This window comes from Nilaparvata lugens, chromosome 7, assembly GCF_014356525.2.
Source record: "Nilaparvata lugens isolate BPH chromosome 7, ASM1435652v1, whole genome shotgun sequence".
Taxonomy (NCBI): domain Eukaryota; kingdom Metazoa; phylum Arthropoda; class Insecta; order Hemiptera; family Delphacidae; genus Nilaparvata; species Nilaparvata lugens.
The window spans coordinates 62783356-62797195 of NC_052510.1; the positions used below are offsets into that span (position 1 = coordinate 62783356).

The 13840-nt window shown below is 34.9% G+C and overlaps 1 protein-coding gene across 1 annotated transcript in view; it reads left to right on the forward strand.

Moving 5' to 3' along the window:
- The first annotated feature begins 21 nt into the window (after window positions 1-21).
- LOC111051914 (transmembrane protein KIAA1109) overlaps window positions 22-13840 on the forward strand; it is a 150173-nt gene continuing 136354 nt past the window's right edge. Inside the window, 7 exon segments of the mRNA XM_039432017.1 lie at window positions 22-57; window positions 668-766; window positions 1731-1838; window positions 3172-3309; window positions 4088-4238; window positions 6262-6417; window positions 7273-7370. Coding sequence (XP_039287951.1) covers window positions 37-57; window positions 668-766; window positions 1731-1838; window positions 3172-3309; window positions 4088-4238; window positions 6262-6417; window positions 7273-7370 — 771 coding nt within the window. The 5' untranslated portion in view covers window positions 22-36.

The following is a 13840-nucleotide window of genomic DNA, read 5'->3' on the forward strand; positions in this document are numbered from 1 at the left end:
CTATTTTTACCTGATGAGTAGGCTACTGGATCTTGAATGGCATTTTTTCTCAACCATGTATTGGGTAAAATAAACTAATCATCACCGATGACCGGATGAAATTAAATTCAACTATTTGTTGTAGTTCGATTACTTGGAACAGTTCACATTACTTTCAATTGCTGATAAATATGTGTTACAAGTGCTGTAATAATTTATACGTTGATCACTGAAAATTTCAGCTAAAGCACTGTCTGAAATAAAATTTTCCAAAATAATTTCAAACTATAGAATGAAATAATTCTGCAAAGCCTTGATTAAAGCTGAATTCCCGCATATCAGTATCAGTGGAAGTGAAGGGCACAGTGTAAATATAATTTCTATGAGATTTGATTAAGTGTATTATTAATTCACTTACCACTCAATTAATTCATAATTTTGCTTCACTATTCCATTTGTCTCTGAAGAAGAAGCATGTTTCATAAGTTCACAAACGTTTTCCAGTCAACTGAATATATTTAATACATTTTCAGTATTAAAAATTTTTATATATTCTAAACAAATAAAAATTGTAATAGTATTATTATTACCCAAATAAAACTCTACTGATACAGTACTTACGGTAATATTCGTGAATTTTCAACGATATTTCTTATCAATTAATTAAATTTCCTTTATTTTATTGCAGTGTGGAAAAGGCACAGACTTCAGCTATGGTCCCTGGGCGGATCGGCAAAGAGAACACTTGTTCAAATTCTTCTTTCCACAAGATTGTCAACCTTTAAAGGTTAGTATTATTCATTTACGAGGGTTTGATCATAGAGGAAAGATACCATGAAGATATCCCATGGAATAGGTTTTTTATGTTCCAATTTTTGAACTAATTCTGTCAGGTTAGGTCAAGCCGATTACTGTAGACTACTGTCAATTATTAGTGTTTTGTTGGGGTGAGAGTGTAAGAATGACACAGTATGAGAGACTACCAGCGTCACATAGCTTAAGAAAAATAACTACTAGGACTATCGGCTTGAGTTAACATTGAAAATTGAAACATAAACGCCCTATACCATGGGATATCTTCTTGTCTTATCTTTCTCTATGATATAACTCAGTTTGTTTTATGTACCTACTCACTCTTCTTTTTTGGGGATATAGATTATCAAACTCAATAAAAATTATAAATTTTTGAAGAGTTGAAACTATAGTGAGTTCCACGTTATATTGCAGTGTTTGATTAGCAATGGTATTGCTATCCTTGTCATTCATTCAACATAGCGGATAGCGCTATCTCTTTATCGCTTTGCTCTGTTGCCAGATCGTCCTTTAACAATGTAGAATTAATAATTAAAAAAATATTTCATCTTAATTATGAAATAATTGAAAAATATAATTTTTTGCTTAATAAAATATAATTGATTATTTTAAACGAGAATGAACAGTTAATATTACATCAATAAAACTGTACCAGCTACCGTCTATAGAAGGCATTGACAAGACTGAGGATCGGCAACGTTGATCTCCTATCTCTCTCCACTGTCATTATAACGTGGACCTCTCTATAGGAGTATTGTAATAAAATGAAAAGTACTTGATCATTTTTCATTGTGTTTTAGTTTCATGTATTTTGAACCTTGATTATGTTTTTCTCTATTGCATTTTGGAATACATTGTTATTGTTCATTCTACTCATCTATATATTGTTTGGTTATCAAACTTCATTTCTTTTCTAATTATTTTATATATTCTTTTAGGTTACAAAACCTTCGTTACCTGGTGAAAAACGACAAGTGCAATCGTTCGATATTAGATTAAGTACTCAAAATGATGCCACAATCGACATACTCTTCTCAAAAAATAAGGTTAGTACTTTGAATCACTGAATATAAATTAGAAATTGAAGAATATTCAAATCCGAACGATATTGTTGTGGTCACAATTAAAAAAAAAATGTAAATATTCTTTCATGGTTTTAGTTATGAGAAATATTGCTATTTTGAGTCCTGTATACCAATAAATCCCTCATAATAATACCTCAGTGTGTGATATCATACATAACCTCAACCTTTGACAACATTAATTTTTTATCAGAATGTTTTGAGAGAAATAGTACTGGCTCAGCCTAGTTTTCCCTTCAATGTCATAATTATATTAAGATTGTAGTATTTTGTACAATAAATGTATGAATAAATTAATAAATAGATAAAATAAATAATTTGTATTAATTCACTGATCTTAGGTATGTATAAGAACATTGAATTATATCTTCCATATAAAAAATGGATTAGGCGTAGTCGAGTGGATCAGATGCTGGCTTTATAATCCAGACCCGGGTTCAAATCCTGGTCCGTTCAAGATATTTTCTCGGGCCACTCCCGTGTTTCGGATGGACACGTTAAATCGTCGGTAACGGCTGCCTAAAACAGTCGTTAGGTCATGTAATTGTACAGTCATGAGACCCTGAAATTGATCAGGAGCGACCTGGAAATTCTGACACCCGACCTGAGCCAGCCAGGTCACTCGATATTATTATAATATAAAAAATCAATCAAAATCAAATTATATCTTCTAATACCGGCGCCACACTCTTGCCGAGTGCGTACAAATGACGACGAGCGCGAGAGTGTGGATGGCTACTATGCCACCGCTTGCCTTCACTCTGCTCGGCTTGCCTTCGTTCCGAAGTTTGTGGAAACTGGACGAGTGAAAGCAAGTGATTCCCTATCACTGATCTTGTCTCTGATCACATTGCGATCTATGGTCATTTGGCGAGCGACTTGGCAAGAGTGTGGCGCCGGCATAAAGCTTAAGTTGTCTAGGCTATTAATTCATCTCAATAGATTATACCATAGAGAAAACATAGCATTAGAAGATATCCTATGGTATAGGTAGTTTATGTTCCAAATTTCATGTCGATTTTTTGTTGACTCAAACCGATTACTATATACTACTGTCTATTATTACTGTTTTGGCCGGTTGAAAGCACAAGAACGGCACCAGCGTCTCATAGATTCACGAAAAAGTACTACTAGGGCTATCGGCTTGAGTTAACCGTGAAATTTGTAACATAGACGCCCTATACCATGGGATATCTTCTTATGCTGTCTTTTCTCTATGATTACACTATTCATAATTTGTATTTGTTTTGCTCTGAGAGACGAATGTTATTAATAATTTCTATTTTTTTTCTTGTAGGAAACGAATGCAGTTCACATAAATATAGGTCCGGGCTCTTACCTGGAAGTGACCATGCCTTGGGTTGTCTCCAATGATGGATATACGACTAAAGTGACTGGCCAGTTACTGCATTTAGAAGCTACCACTAGTTTACAGGTAATTTCCATCTTTATTCTATTCAATTCTAATTTCTTAGGCCCAGTCTCTAGGACACTCATTGAATCCAATTGACCATTAAATCTATGGGTTCATTAGATTCGATAGTGACTGGGCAGTTACTGCATTTAGAAGCTACCACTAGTTTACAGGTAACTGTCATCTGTATTAAGATGTAATCTAATTTCCTAGGCCCGGTATTTAAGCCTTAACACCAAGTTAACCCAACATCACACTTATATAGTATGATGTCACTTCACTTATTATATTACTTTTTGGTGCATGTTATAACTTTCTGAGAAGATTAACGTTGTCCTAATTATTTTATTCCATTAAATTAGAAGTGGCGCAAATCCAATAATCTTTATATATAAATTTGGAAATTGCATTAAAGTAGATCTTTTCACTGAAAATATAACCAATTTTTTGGCAAATTTTATCCTTTATAAAAACTTGGGAAAATGATAGTTTTGAGCCTAGCCTGTTGTTCATATTTATATGAGCTGTAACTGTATTCAAAAACAACTAAATAAATGAAATTACAGCGATGAAGAACACAACTAGAAATTGTCAACAATTTTCTATTATTACATATTTATGAATCAGGTTTCGTGGCTTCAATCTTGTTTACAACTTTCTTTCTGAACAAGAGAAAAACAAGTCGAAACAAGATAAATTGCTATGCATGAAATTAATAAAATGAATTGAATTGAAGAAATCAAATTTTAAAGAAATCTACCACGGTTTCATCTAATCTTGTAAATGTTAAAATTTTCAGTACCGAAGTTTAGTGGTGAGTGAAACGCTAGAATACACGCTGCAATCACGCTACCCGCTGAAATGGAACGACCACCAGGAGTGGATGCTAACACTGACAGGCTGCAAGGCCACTGTCTGGTTCATCTATGCGCACAAGGAGTTCTTTCAAGGTTAGTTTGCCTCATTTATATGGTGCAACTCATGTCAAATAGTCAGTAAAGGTGATTAGAGTGAGGTCCACATTATAATGACAGTATTTGATCAACATTGGAGTTGCTATTCGACAAACGAGATATCGCTATCCTTTTCTAGCTCCACAAATATGCCAAATCGTTTTTCAACAGTGAAATATAATTAATTACCAACAAAGTGTTAGGCTATATCTCAATTATGAATATTATGAACATTATTTATAATAAATTTTGTCATAAGGATAGCAACACCAATGCTAATCAACTACTGCCACTACTACGTGGGTTCGCCTCACTAGAGGCTGAATGAAATATTGTGAGCTTGATTAACACTGTTAGGCCCGGTTGCACAAAAGCCGGTTAAATTTTAACCGTGATTAACTTTACGAGAACTAATCAGAGAAGGCGTTTTTGAAAAGACGGCCTCTCTGATTGGTTCTCCTGGAATTAATCACGGTTAAAATTTAACCGGCTTCTGTGCAACAGGCACTTAGAATGTTTGACAAACATGCTTGTCAAAGATCTCAAGGGAAAACATTTTTCAATGCTTGTTGTCGTTATTAGAACGAACATTCCAATATAATAAACAGTTTTGGGTAATGCTGGTGATTTTCTCTCATTCATTGATTTGATTATGTGTATTTGTATATAAAAGTATGAATGAATAAAACTTGCTCAAACTATTTCAACAAACCTGTTCGTCAGATATTTCCTCAGTGTGTACCTATTTTATTTCAGGATGATTTCTAGTCAGAAAACGAATTTCCAGTCCATGATTTAAACGAATTTTGGAACCAAAACTTGAGATTGACATAATTTTTGGCCTTGAGTCATATGCACGATCTACGCTTAACACTAAACCACGATCACTTGAAAATATGGTCGCATTTATTATAATTTGTTACATTCAGGGTTTAAACGAACAGCTGATTTATCTCAGTTTAAACTGAGATTGTGCTTATTGGCCTTCAAGAATCAAGAATAAAGAATTTTATTTGCCGTAAAACTTTACAAAAAAGCAATAAGCATTGTCAAACAGTGAAACAATTTATAATTATAATACAACCTCTGTCGTAAGTTTCATAGTTGAAACAGTTTACATTTGGATATAATACAGTTTACAAATTCATTCATCCTATACTATTAAACGAGCAACTTCTGTTTATATGTTCATATGTTTAGATGTTTGGATGTTTAGATGCTTAGATGTTTATATGTTTGTATTTCACAGGATCTCGAAAACGGCTCTAACGATACTCACAAAATTCAGAACATAGTAGGTTTATAATATAAAGGTTCGATTGCACTAGGTCTCATCCCTGGGAAAACTCCCTGAAGGACATTAAAAGGATAATTATTATTCATCCTTGGAGAAACAGCTGATAATAATCATTTCGTCGTCTGTTTATGATGGAAGTGAGTGAGCAAGTTCATGTGTGTGGGACTGTCAAAATTATGACTACTCAGCTGTTGAACTTTTGTAATCATTCAATCAGGTACTTAGTGCCGGTTGCAAAAAAAGCCGGGTTATTTTCAATCCTGATTAGTTCCAGTAGATCCATCTTTTTGAAATGGTCTTCTCTGATTTGGTTCACGTGAAGTTAATCAGGATTAAAATTTAACCGACTTTTGTGCAACTGGGCCTTTGTGAGGGAAATTTTTGCATTCCTCTGGGAATAAATCTCAATTTACTGTGATTAGATAGAACATTTCTGTATGAATGTTATTATAATTTCTTCTTTCGTGATAAATTTTTTATGCTTTTGTACTTTAGAGCGAAGCTCGGTCCCCGATATTTATACTTAAGGGTTAGATGAAATACGGTACATTGTGTATCAGTACCAAACCAAGATTGCAATAATTTCTCGTCACCCCGTGTTGATCGTCTAATCGAACCTTTTGAATGATCGTTGTTTTGCTGTTGAATTAATTGAAAAATATCAAATAACTGTTTATCTGTACTTTTAATATAAAATGAAAGTTTTTATTTGATTATTTTCAGATATGGTCAACGACTGGGCGACCAAAGCTCGTCCAGATCTGCTGCACTTCATTCCCTACACGTGGAAACTCACACTGCTGATGAAAGAGTTTGAGTTCATAATGCCTTGCAATGAGTACAACTGGGTCGATTGCTCTTCACAAAACCAAGAGAATAGTGAGTATTTAAAACGGAATGTGATAGACACATCACAATTTATTATTATATTAAGTAATAGAAATATCAAACATGAAAACTAATACAATAATTTATGGGATATTCCATGAAATGTTCTGAATTATTGTGCACATTTGTTGAAATATTTCATCAACAATCGAAGATATGATCTCAAGAGCGGACTCCAAATCAAATTTTAGATAAGATTTGCTCATTTTAGATTATATTGGTGCCACCAGAAAGATATTCCTTAAAATGTACTGAATTTTGTCATTTTTTGAAAATATCTCAATAACTATTGAAGATAATATAAACTTGGGACCGGTTTATTAGAAAAATATACACAAGATCAAAGATTATATTATCATCAATGTAGTTCTAAAAAATTCTAAATCATGTACAGCATTTAATTTTCAAGTCTTTATTTTATTCTAATCACCAATAATAAATAAAAAAATGAATTATTTTTTACTACTACTACTACTACTACTTAATAAATTTGTTGAATGAGAATTGATATTGTGGAATCATAAATGTGGATGTGACAAAATAAAACTGTTTTTTCAATTGTACTTCTTGAGTCAAACAATAAGGACGAGACCATAATAGGCGGGTTTTTCCGGCGCCAACCCAATCAGCCAATCGGAGAGCTTCCTGTCCTGCCGACTCTAAAACCGAAATCTGAAAACACCTGAAAATACGCTTAATATGATCTTGCCCTGACTGATGATAACAGCAAATCATTTATTTGCTTGTGTCTCATATTCAAGTACAAAATATTATGTTAGATTTTGTGTTTTTGTTGCTTGATATATTTCTGATACATGTTTTGACGTTATAATTTTTCATTTTTAGTGTGTCTGGCCTTCTGCGGTGAGCTGTTTGAATTAACATTTGAACTGCCGTTCACGGATTTCCTACCTGCTACGTTACCATTGAAATTCTGGATACAGGTTATTATTTGCGTCAATTTAGACACGTTTTTTGCTCTCAAAACTTTGTAGAAATACTGTTTTTCTCTTTTGATAAATTTGCTAATCGTTCTTATAATGAGATCCACGTTATGTAGTTTCACCTGAGGAAAGCTTCAAGCTTTTCCTTTTAATCTCCTGATCAAGGGTATGATCACTTGCATGTACGTATCTGCAAGTGCTCGTCAGATCATGCAAGAGCCGAGAAACAAAATCTGTAAAGAGCGATTGAAACATTTTGTGACTTGCATGTACCTGCTCACACTGAACGCCACCAGCAAGTGCACGCGTTCACTGTGAGTGTTCCTTCCAATCGCTCTTTACAGATTTTATTTTTCATCTGCGCGCTTGGTCATGTGCTGACCACGCGTGAACTTGTACATACTTGCATCCAATGTGATCATGGTGTTGCTGTCCTTGTGTCTGTCTTTAGACAAAGCAGATAGCTCTATCCTTTTCTAGCTCTGCAACATTTTTTTTGGAGAATACAGACATAGCCACCTCTAATACAAGGCCCCGACCTACGATATTGCAACGTCGCAGCGTAGGCCTAGAATCGAATACATGATTGGTGAAATAGATCAGGGGCCTGTTTCACAAAGGTACAAGTAGGTTACAAGTGTTGTTGCCAACCATGGTTTTGGAGAACAGCTGATTACAAGCGTTTCACAAAAGCAGAATTGTAAACTTGTAGTTACAATGAATTTCTACAAGTTTACAAGTGATTTGCTTGTTACGAACAAGTGTTTCACAAAGATTTTCATTGTAGCCAACAATTTTTGTCGAAATTACTTGTTTGTAACTATGAAATTTCTACCGAAGTGGAAAGCTATGTAAAGGATTTACAAGTGATCATTAAAATGATTTTAAATATTTCTAATAATCAAAAATGCCCTATATTCCTCTATAATTCATTATTTTGGAATTATTCATTATTTATAATTATTCATTATTTTTTCCCTCTATAATTCATTATTTTGGAAATATATGCATTAGGAAATTGAATTCAATAAATTTCCAAAATAGTTATTAATGTATTACCTCATAGGTTATGTGTACTATAGTATATATACACAGTATATATAGTATATATTATATATAGTACATATACTATATAATTATATAGCACATAACAGAAGACACTTTAAAGTTTGTAATATAAATTAAAACAGGAAACACGATATAAATAGATTGAAAACACTTAAAAACTTACATTTGAAATGGGGGAAATTTTCGGAGACTGTGTCTCCTTTCTCAACAGAGAAGACTGCAGTTTTGAATCCAACGGTTGTGTGACCACAGAGTACGCACGGAACCTCAATTGTAGCAGCAGAAACCACAGATTACGCGGTGCAGACGGATGGAGAGAAAAAGGGTACAGATTCAGGAGACATTATGGGGTATTTAGGTGGCGGTTACAAACGGGATATTTAAGATTTGAGTGAGTTATGAATAATGAAAGGTGAAGCTAATGAATTGATAGAAAAGAGGAGATTTAAAATTTGAAATCAAAAAAGAATTAGACTAAAATTGGAGAAAGGAATTGTAGAATTGAACTTGAATGGAATTTATTTTTCATTTTTATTGAACATTTAATATATATATATATATATATATATATATATATATATTTGATAGCTGTGAAATTTATTATTCATCATCATTATCGATCTCCGTCTCCAGTTGCTCGGGTGCGGTTTACGATGCCTCGCCATGTCTGTCTGTCCAAGTAGCTCCTCTCCTCCCCCAACCTCCTCCAGTCCAGTCCTCTCTCTTGGATCTCACGCCTAACCTGGTCTCGCCATCTTCTTCGTGGTCTTCCTCTAGGTCGTCTTCCCTCCACCTCTCCGTGTAGCCACACCTTCGCCGTTCTAGTATTCTCCATTCTTTCCACATGTCCGTACCACCTCAGCCTTGCATTTGAAATGTGGGTCAATAGGGTCTCCCTCTGCTCCACCTCCTTCCTCATTTCGTCGTTCCTCACTCTATCTCTCCTCGTTTTCTGCACGCATGTCCGCAAGAACTTCATCTCCCCCGCCTGCAGCCTGCTCTCCTCTCTCCTGTTTGTGGTACAGGCCTCCAAGCTGTAGCTGGCAATCGGCACATAGTAGCTACTGTAAAGAGTTTGTTTGGTCTTGAGTGGTATTTCCTTATTCCACAGAAGTGTCCTTACTTGTTGGTAAAATTGGGCTCCCTTCCGTACTCTGTTTATTACTTCCTTGTCGTTTCTGCCCTCTCTGTCCAACATGCTACCCAGATAGCTAAAATCTTCCACACTCTCAACTCTCTGTCCTTTGTTATTATTTACTTATTATTACTACTTATTAGTTATTATTTATTTATGCTATGAAGACTCAACTATAAAAAATAAAAAAAAATTTTTCGTTGAAATTTTTCAAAATGGCGGCCATTTTAAATTTTTGATGGCGAATATCTCGAAAACCGTCCATTTTACAGAAAATTACAAGAGAGAAAAAAGTTAGCAAATTTTTTCACGATTCCAATGATACCTAATTTATTAAGATTGGTCGAAGAATAACAGAGAAATTAATTTTTTTCGTACTGCATGCATGACCACTTTTCACCATTTAAAGATCAATATTAATTTTTTAATTCCAGATGTATTTAAGATGAAGCTTTGAAACTCGGTATGGCTCCATATGGGCAAACAGATGATTTTACAATGGTTTTCAGATGATAATGTTTGTCTTGTAAAAGTATTGTTGTTTCATTAAAAGTAAAGAACCAGATGTAGTGCTTCCTATTTCTTAGTCTCACGTTTCCTAGGTCTTATTTCTATCTTAAATTTCCAGTTTCAATATTTCTTACGTTGCTTCTACACAAATATTTAATTATTGTAATGGAATTTAGTTCGCTGGAGTACACGATATTCACTTCATGTATGGAGCAGCTCTTGGCAATGCGACCGAAGCAAGAAGAATGTATGCAGCTGCATTTCCAAACCGCCGTCTCCCTTCCGACAAGGTGTTCACAAGAACTCACAATCGCTGAGAGAAGTTGGTTCATTTGAACGGAACAGGGTAATTGCTGGTAGGCCTCGAGCAGTTCGAAATGTTGCTTTTGAAGAGGAAGTATTGCAGAATTCGATTTCAATCCTAGAACGAGTACGAGAGCAGTTGCAAAGCAAATCAATTCAAGTGCTTCTTCTGTGTGGCGTGTACTAAACAAGGAAAGACTTCACCCCTTCCGCTTTCAAAAAGTTCACTCATTGGTTGAACGCGACTATGAGCCAAGAGTAAACTGTGCCCGTTGGTTTCTTCAGCAAGACATTATCCAACCAAATTTTCTAGAAAATGTGTTATTTACCGATGAGTCCAGCTTTACAAGAGAAGGAATCTTCAACTCTCGCAACAGTCACGTCTGGGCCTTAGACAATCCTCATGAGGTCAAAGTGCGTGGTTATCAGCATAGATTTTCGCTGAATGTTTGGACGGGTATCTTAGGTAATCGCGTGATTGGACCATACATTCTTCCTAATCGTCTGAATTCTCCCACGTACATTACTTTTTTAAGAGACATACTACCAGAACTTTTGGAAGATGTGCCTCTTGCAAACAGATATAATATTTGGTTTCAACATGATGGTGCCCCTGCTCATTTCGGAAATGTTGTTACGGACTTTCTGAACATGACCTATCGTCAGCGGTGGATTGGGCGGGGTGGACCAGTACCGTGGCCCGCACGTTCACCTGACCTCAACCCTTTAAATTTTTTTTCTGGGCCATATGAAAGACCTTGTTTACAGCACGCCAGTAGAAAACGAAGAAGACCTTGTGGCAAGAGTGGTTGCTGCAGCAGGTGCCATTCAAGATGATGAAAATGCTTTTATAGCAGTTCGACGGTCCATGATTGAAAGGTGCAGACTGTGTAATCAAGTTGAAGGACGGCATTTTGAGCAATTGCTGCATTAGTATCAGTGAACCGATTTGAGTGAAATTAATATTTTTCAATGTAAAATAAAATTTGGAGGAAAGTTATTCTTGTATATTTCTGTAATAAGAACGGTTTTCATGAAATTATAAAAAAAATTAATATTGATCTTTAAATGGTGAAAAGTGGTCATGCATGCAGTACGAAAAAAATTAATTTCTCTGTTATTCTTCGACCAATCTTAATAAATTAGGTATCATTGGAATCGTGAAAAAATTTGCTAACTTTTTTGTCTCTTGTAAATTTTCTGTAAAATGGACGGTTTTCGAGATATTCGCCATCAAAAATTTAAAATGGCCGCCATTTTGAAAAATTTCAACGAAAAAATTTTTTTTATTCTTTATAGTTGAGTCTTTATAGCATAAATATTCATGCCAAATTCAGATCAATACAACATTTCGTTCTTGAGATAAAAATTTTTAAGTGAAAAAAAAAAATGGCAGCTATAAGGATAACCGCTGAGTTTTGGACACTTCAAATATGACATTTGTAGTCTCCTAGCATCCAGGTACAATACCCTAAAATTATCGACACTACTTCTGAAACACCCTGTATAGTACATATACTATATATATATATATATTATATATATATATATATATATATATATATATATATATATATATTATATATAACAGAACAGAAGACACTTTAAAGTTTGTAATATAAATTAAAAACAGGAGACACGATATAAATAGATCGAAAATACTCTTAAAAAACTTACATTAGTGTAAAATCTGACAAAGCATCTATGGAACGGTTTCACTTGTTATTTGTTCCGCTACTACGTAGACATCATGTCGTCATCATGTCTGTCTGTCTGCGCGCTGTGTCTTTCGTGCGTCTGCGCTGACCAGTGACGTCTCAGTCGCGGTTCTTTGCCACTCTCTAGTCAGCTGGTTTTCTATACTTCTATTCGTACCTTTTTCGTCGGATTTTTTGCCATTGCAATTTTAATATTTGTGCTATTCGATTTTTTAGAATTTAATCTTGTCTTTAGGCATCTTACCTTTTAGATATTTGTTACTTTTTCACCATTCGGTTGCGAGCGCTTTGCCTATGTTTCTAACACATCCGGCAGCTTGCCTTTTTCATTGTAGCTTGCAGGCTTGCAGCGTCTCCGTGTTTTCTTCAATGGTGGATAGTCGATGGTGCATTTACGCCTTCGGTCTAAACCTTTCATCTGAATTCATCGGACTTACAAAACGTTTTTAAAGTGTGAATTATTCTTCAAATTAATTCGGATTCTTTCTTAATGTTTCTAATATAACATGTATGATATACTGTGATGAATAAAATTAATATCTTAAATAATTTGTTTTTCAGGAGAAGGAATGGACCTATCTCTGTTCCTACCGTCTGTATTCACTAGTCGAAGTATCCTGTTGTCACTCGATCAAAATGCCAAAGTTCTGGGACGCAATGGCAAAGTCATCAATCTGCGATCGGAGAACGCCAGGAAGTGGAGGAATGTTTGCCAAAGAAGGTGAGATTACTACTTCTTTATTGTGAGGCCTACGTTACGATCGCAGTGGAGAAAGATAAAATATCAGCGTTGATGATTCTCTGCTTTCCAGCATCGTTTTTTCAACAATCTATATCAATAAAAATTTTGACATTCAATAACTTTTTTGTGTGCACCGAATTTGATGATTTTTTTAGTTGTGTTTGTTATGTTCAGGACCAGTTTTAAGGCCTATCAAATTTATAATCGGACTTTAGGACTCTTTCCTATGGTCCTTCAAAGTTTACATGTAATCCTTATGGGAGAAGATTTGTGAACTGGCCACACACAGAAATAAAAATCAGCTGTTATAATCATTGCGTCATACAACAGCCGTCGGTAGATAGCAGACAAGAGTATGTGCTGCTCCATAACCTCCCATGTATTTTATTCTAAACGCCACGACTAAAAAAATGACTATTCTGTGTGTAACCATCCAGCAGTTCGGCCTCAGGTTAAATAAAGACCTACATGCTCTAAAGACATTGCTTTGTTTCGAATGATTGTGCTGTCTTCGGTATTCAGAATTAATTGATTTTTAGTTAATTAAATTAAATATTTTCAAATTTTCTATATTTAATAAAAATTAAAAATGTTTAATTTATGTTTCATATGTTTTACTGTGCTGATTGGGATGGATAAATTGTATGTTGCAGCGAGGGTTGGCTAGACTGCTGGTCGGTGCCTATCGTTGCCCTGAGCATCAACTACATCTACCACCCGATGCCCCCCTTTGGACCCGAGCCCCAGGCCGACATCACCACGCCCGAGAAAGAGGAGATCCTTCTGTCGCCCATGCGCATACCAAGGAGTCGAAAGTCGCCCGCCATACATCACTGGAGACAGGTATGTTGTTAGTTTCATTCAGTTTTTAATATTCAATCTATACTAATGCTTTCCTCGTATCATATTTTGAAATTTGCAATATCACCATACAGAAAAAAAGTATAAAAAGATATCCCATGGAATAGGGCGTTTATGTTCCAATAATGTCACT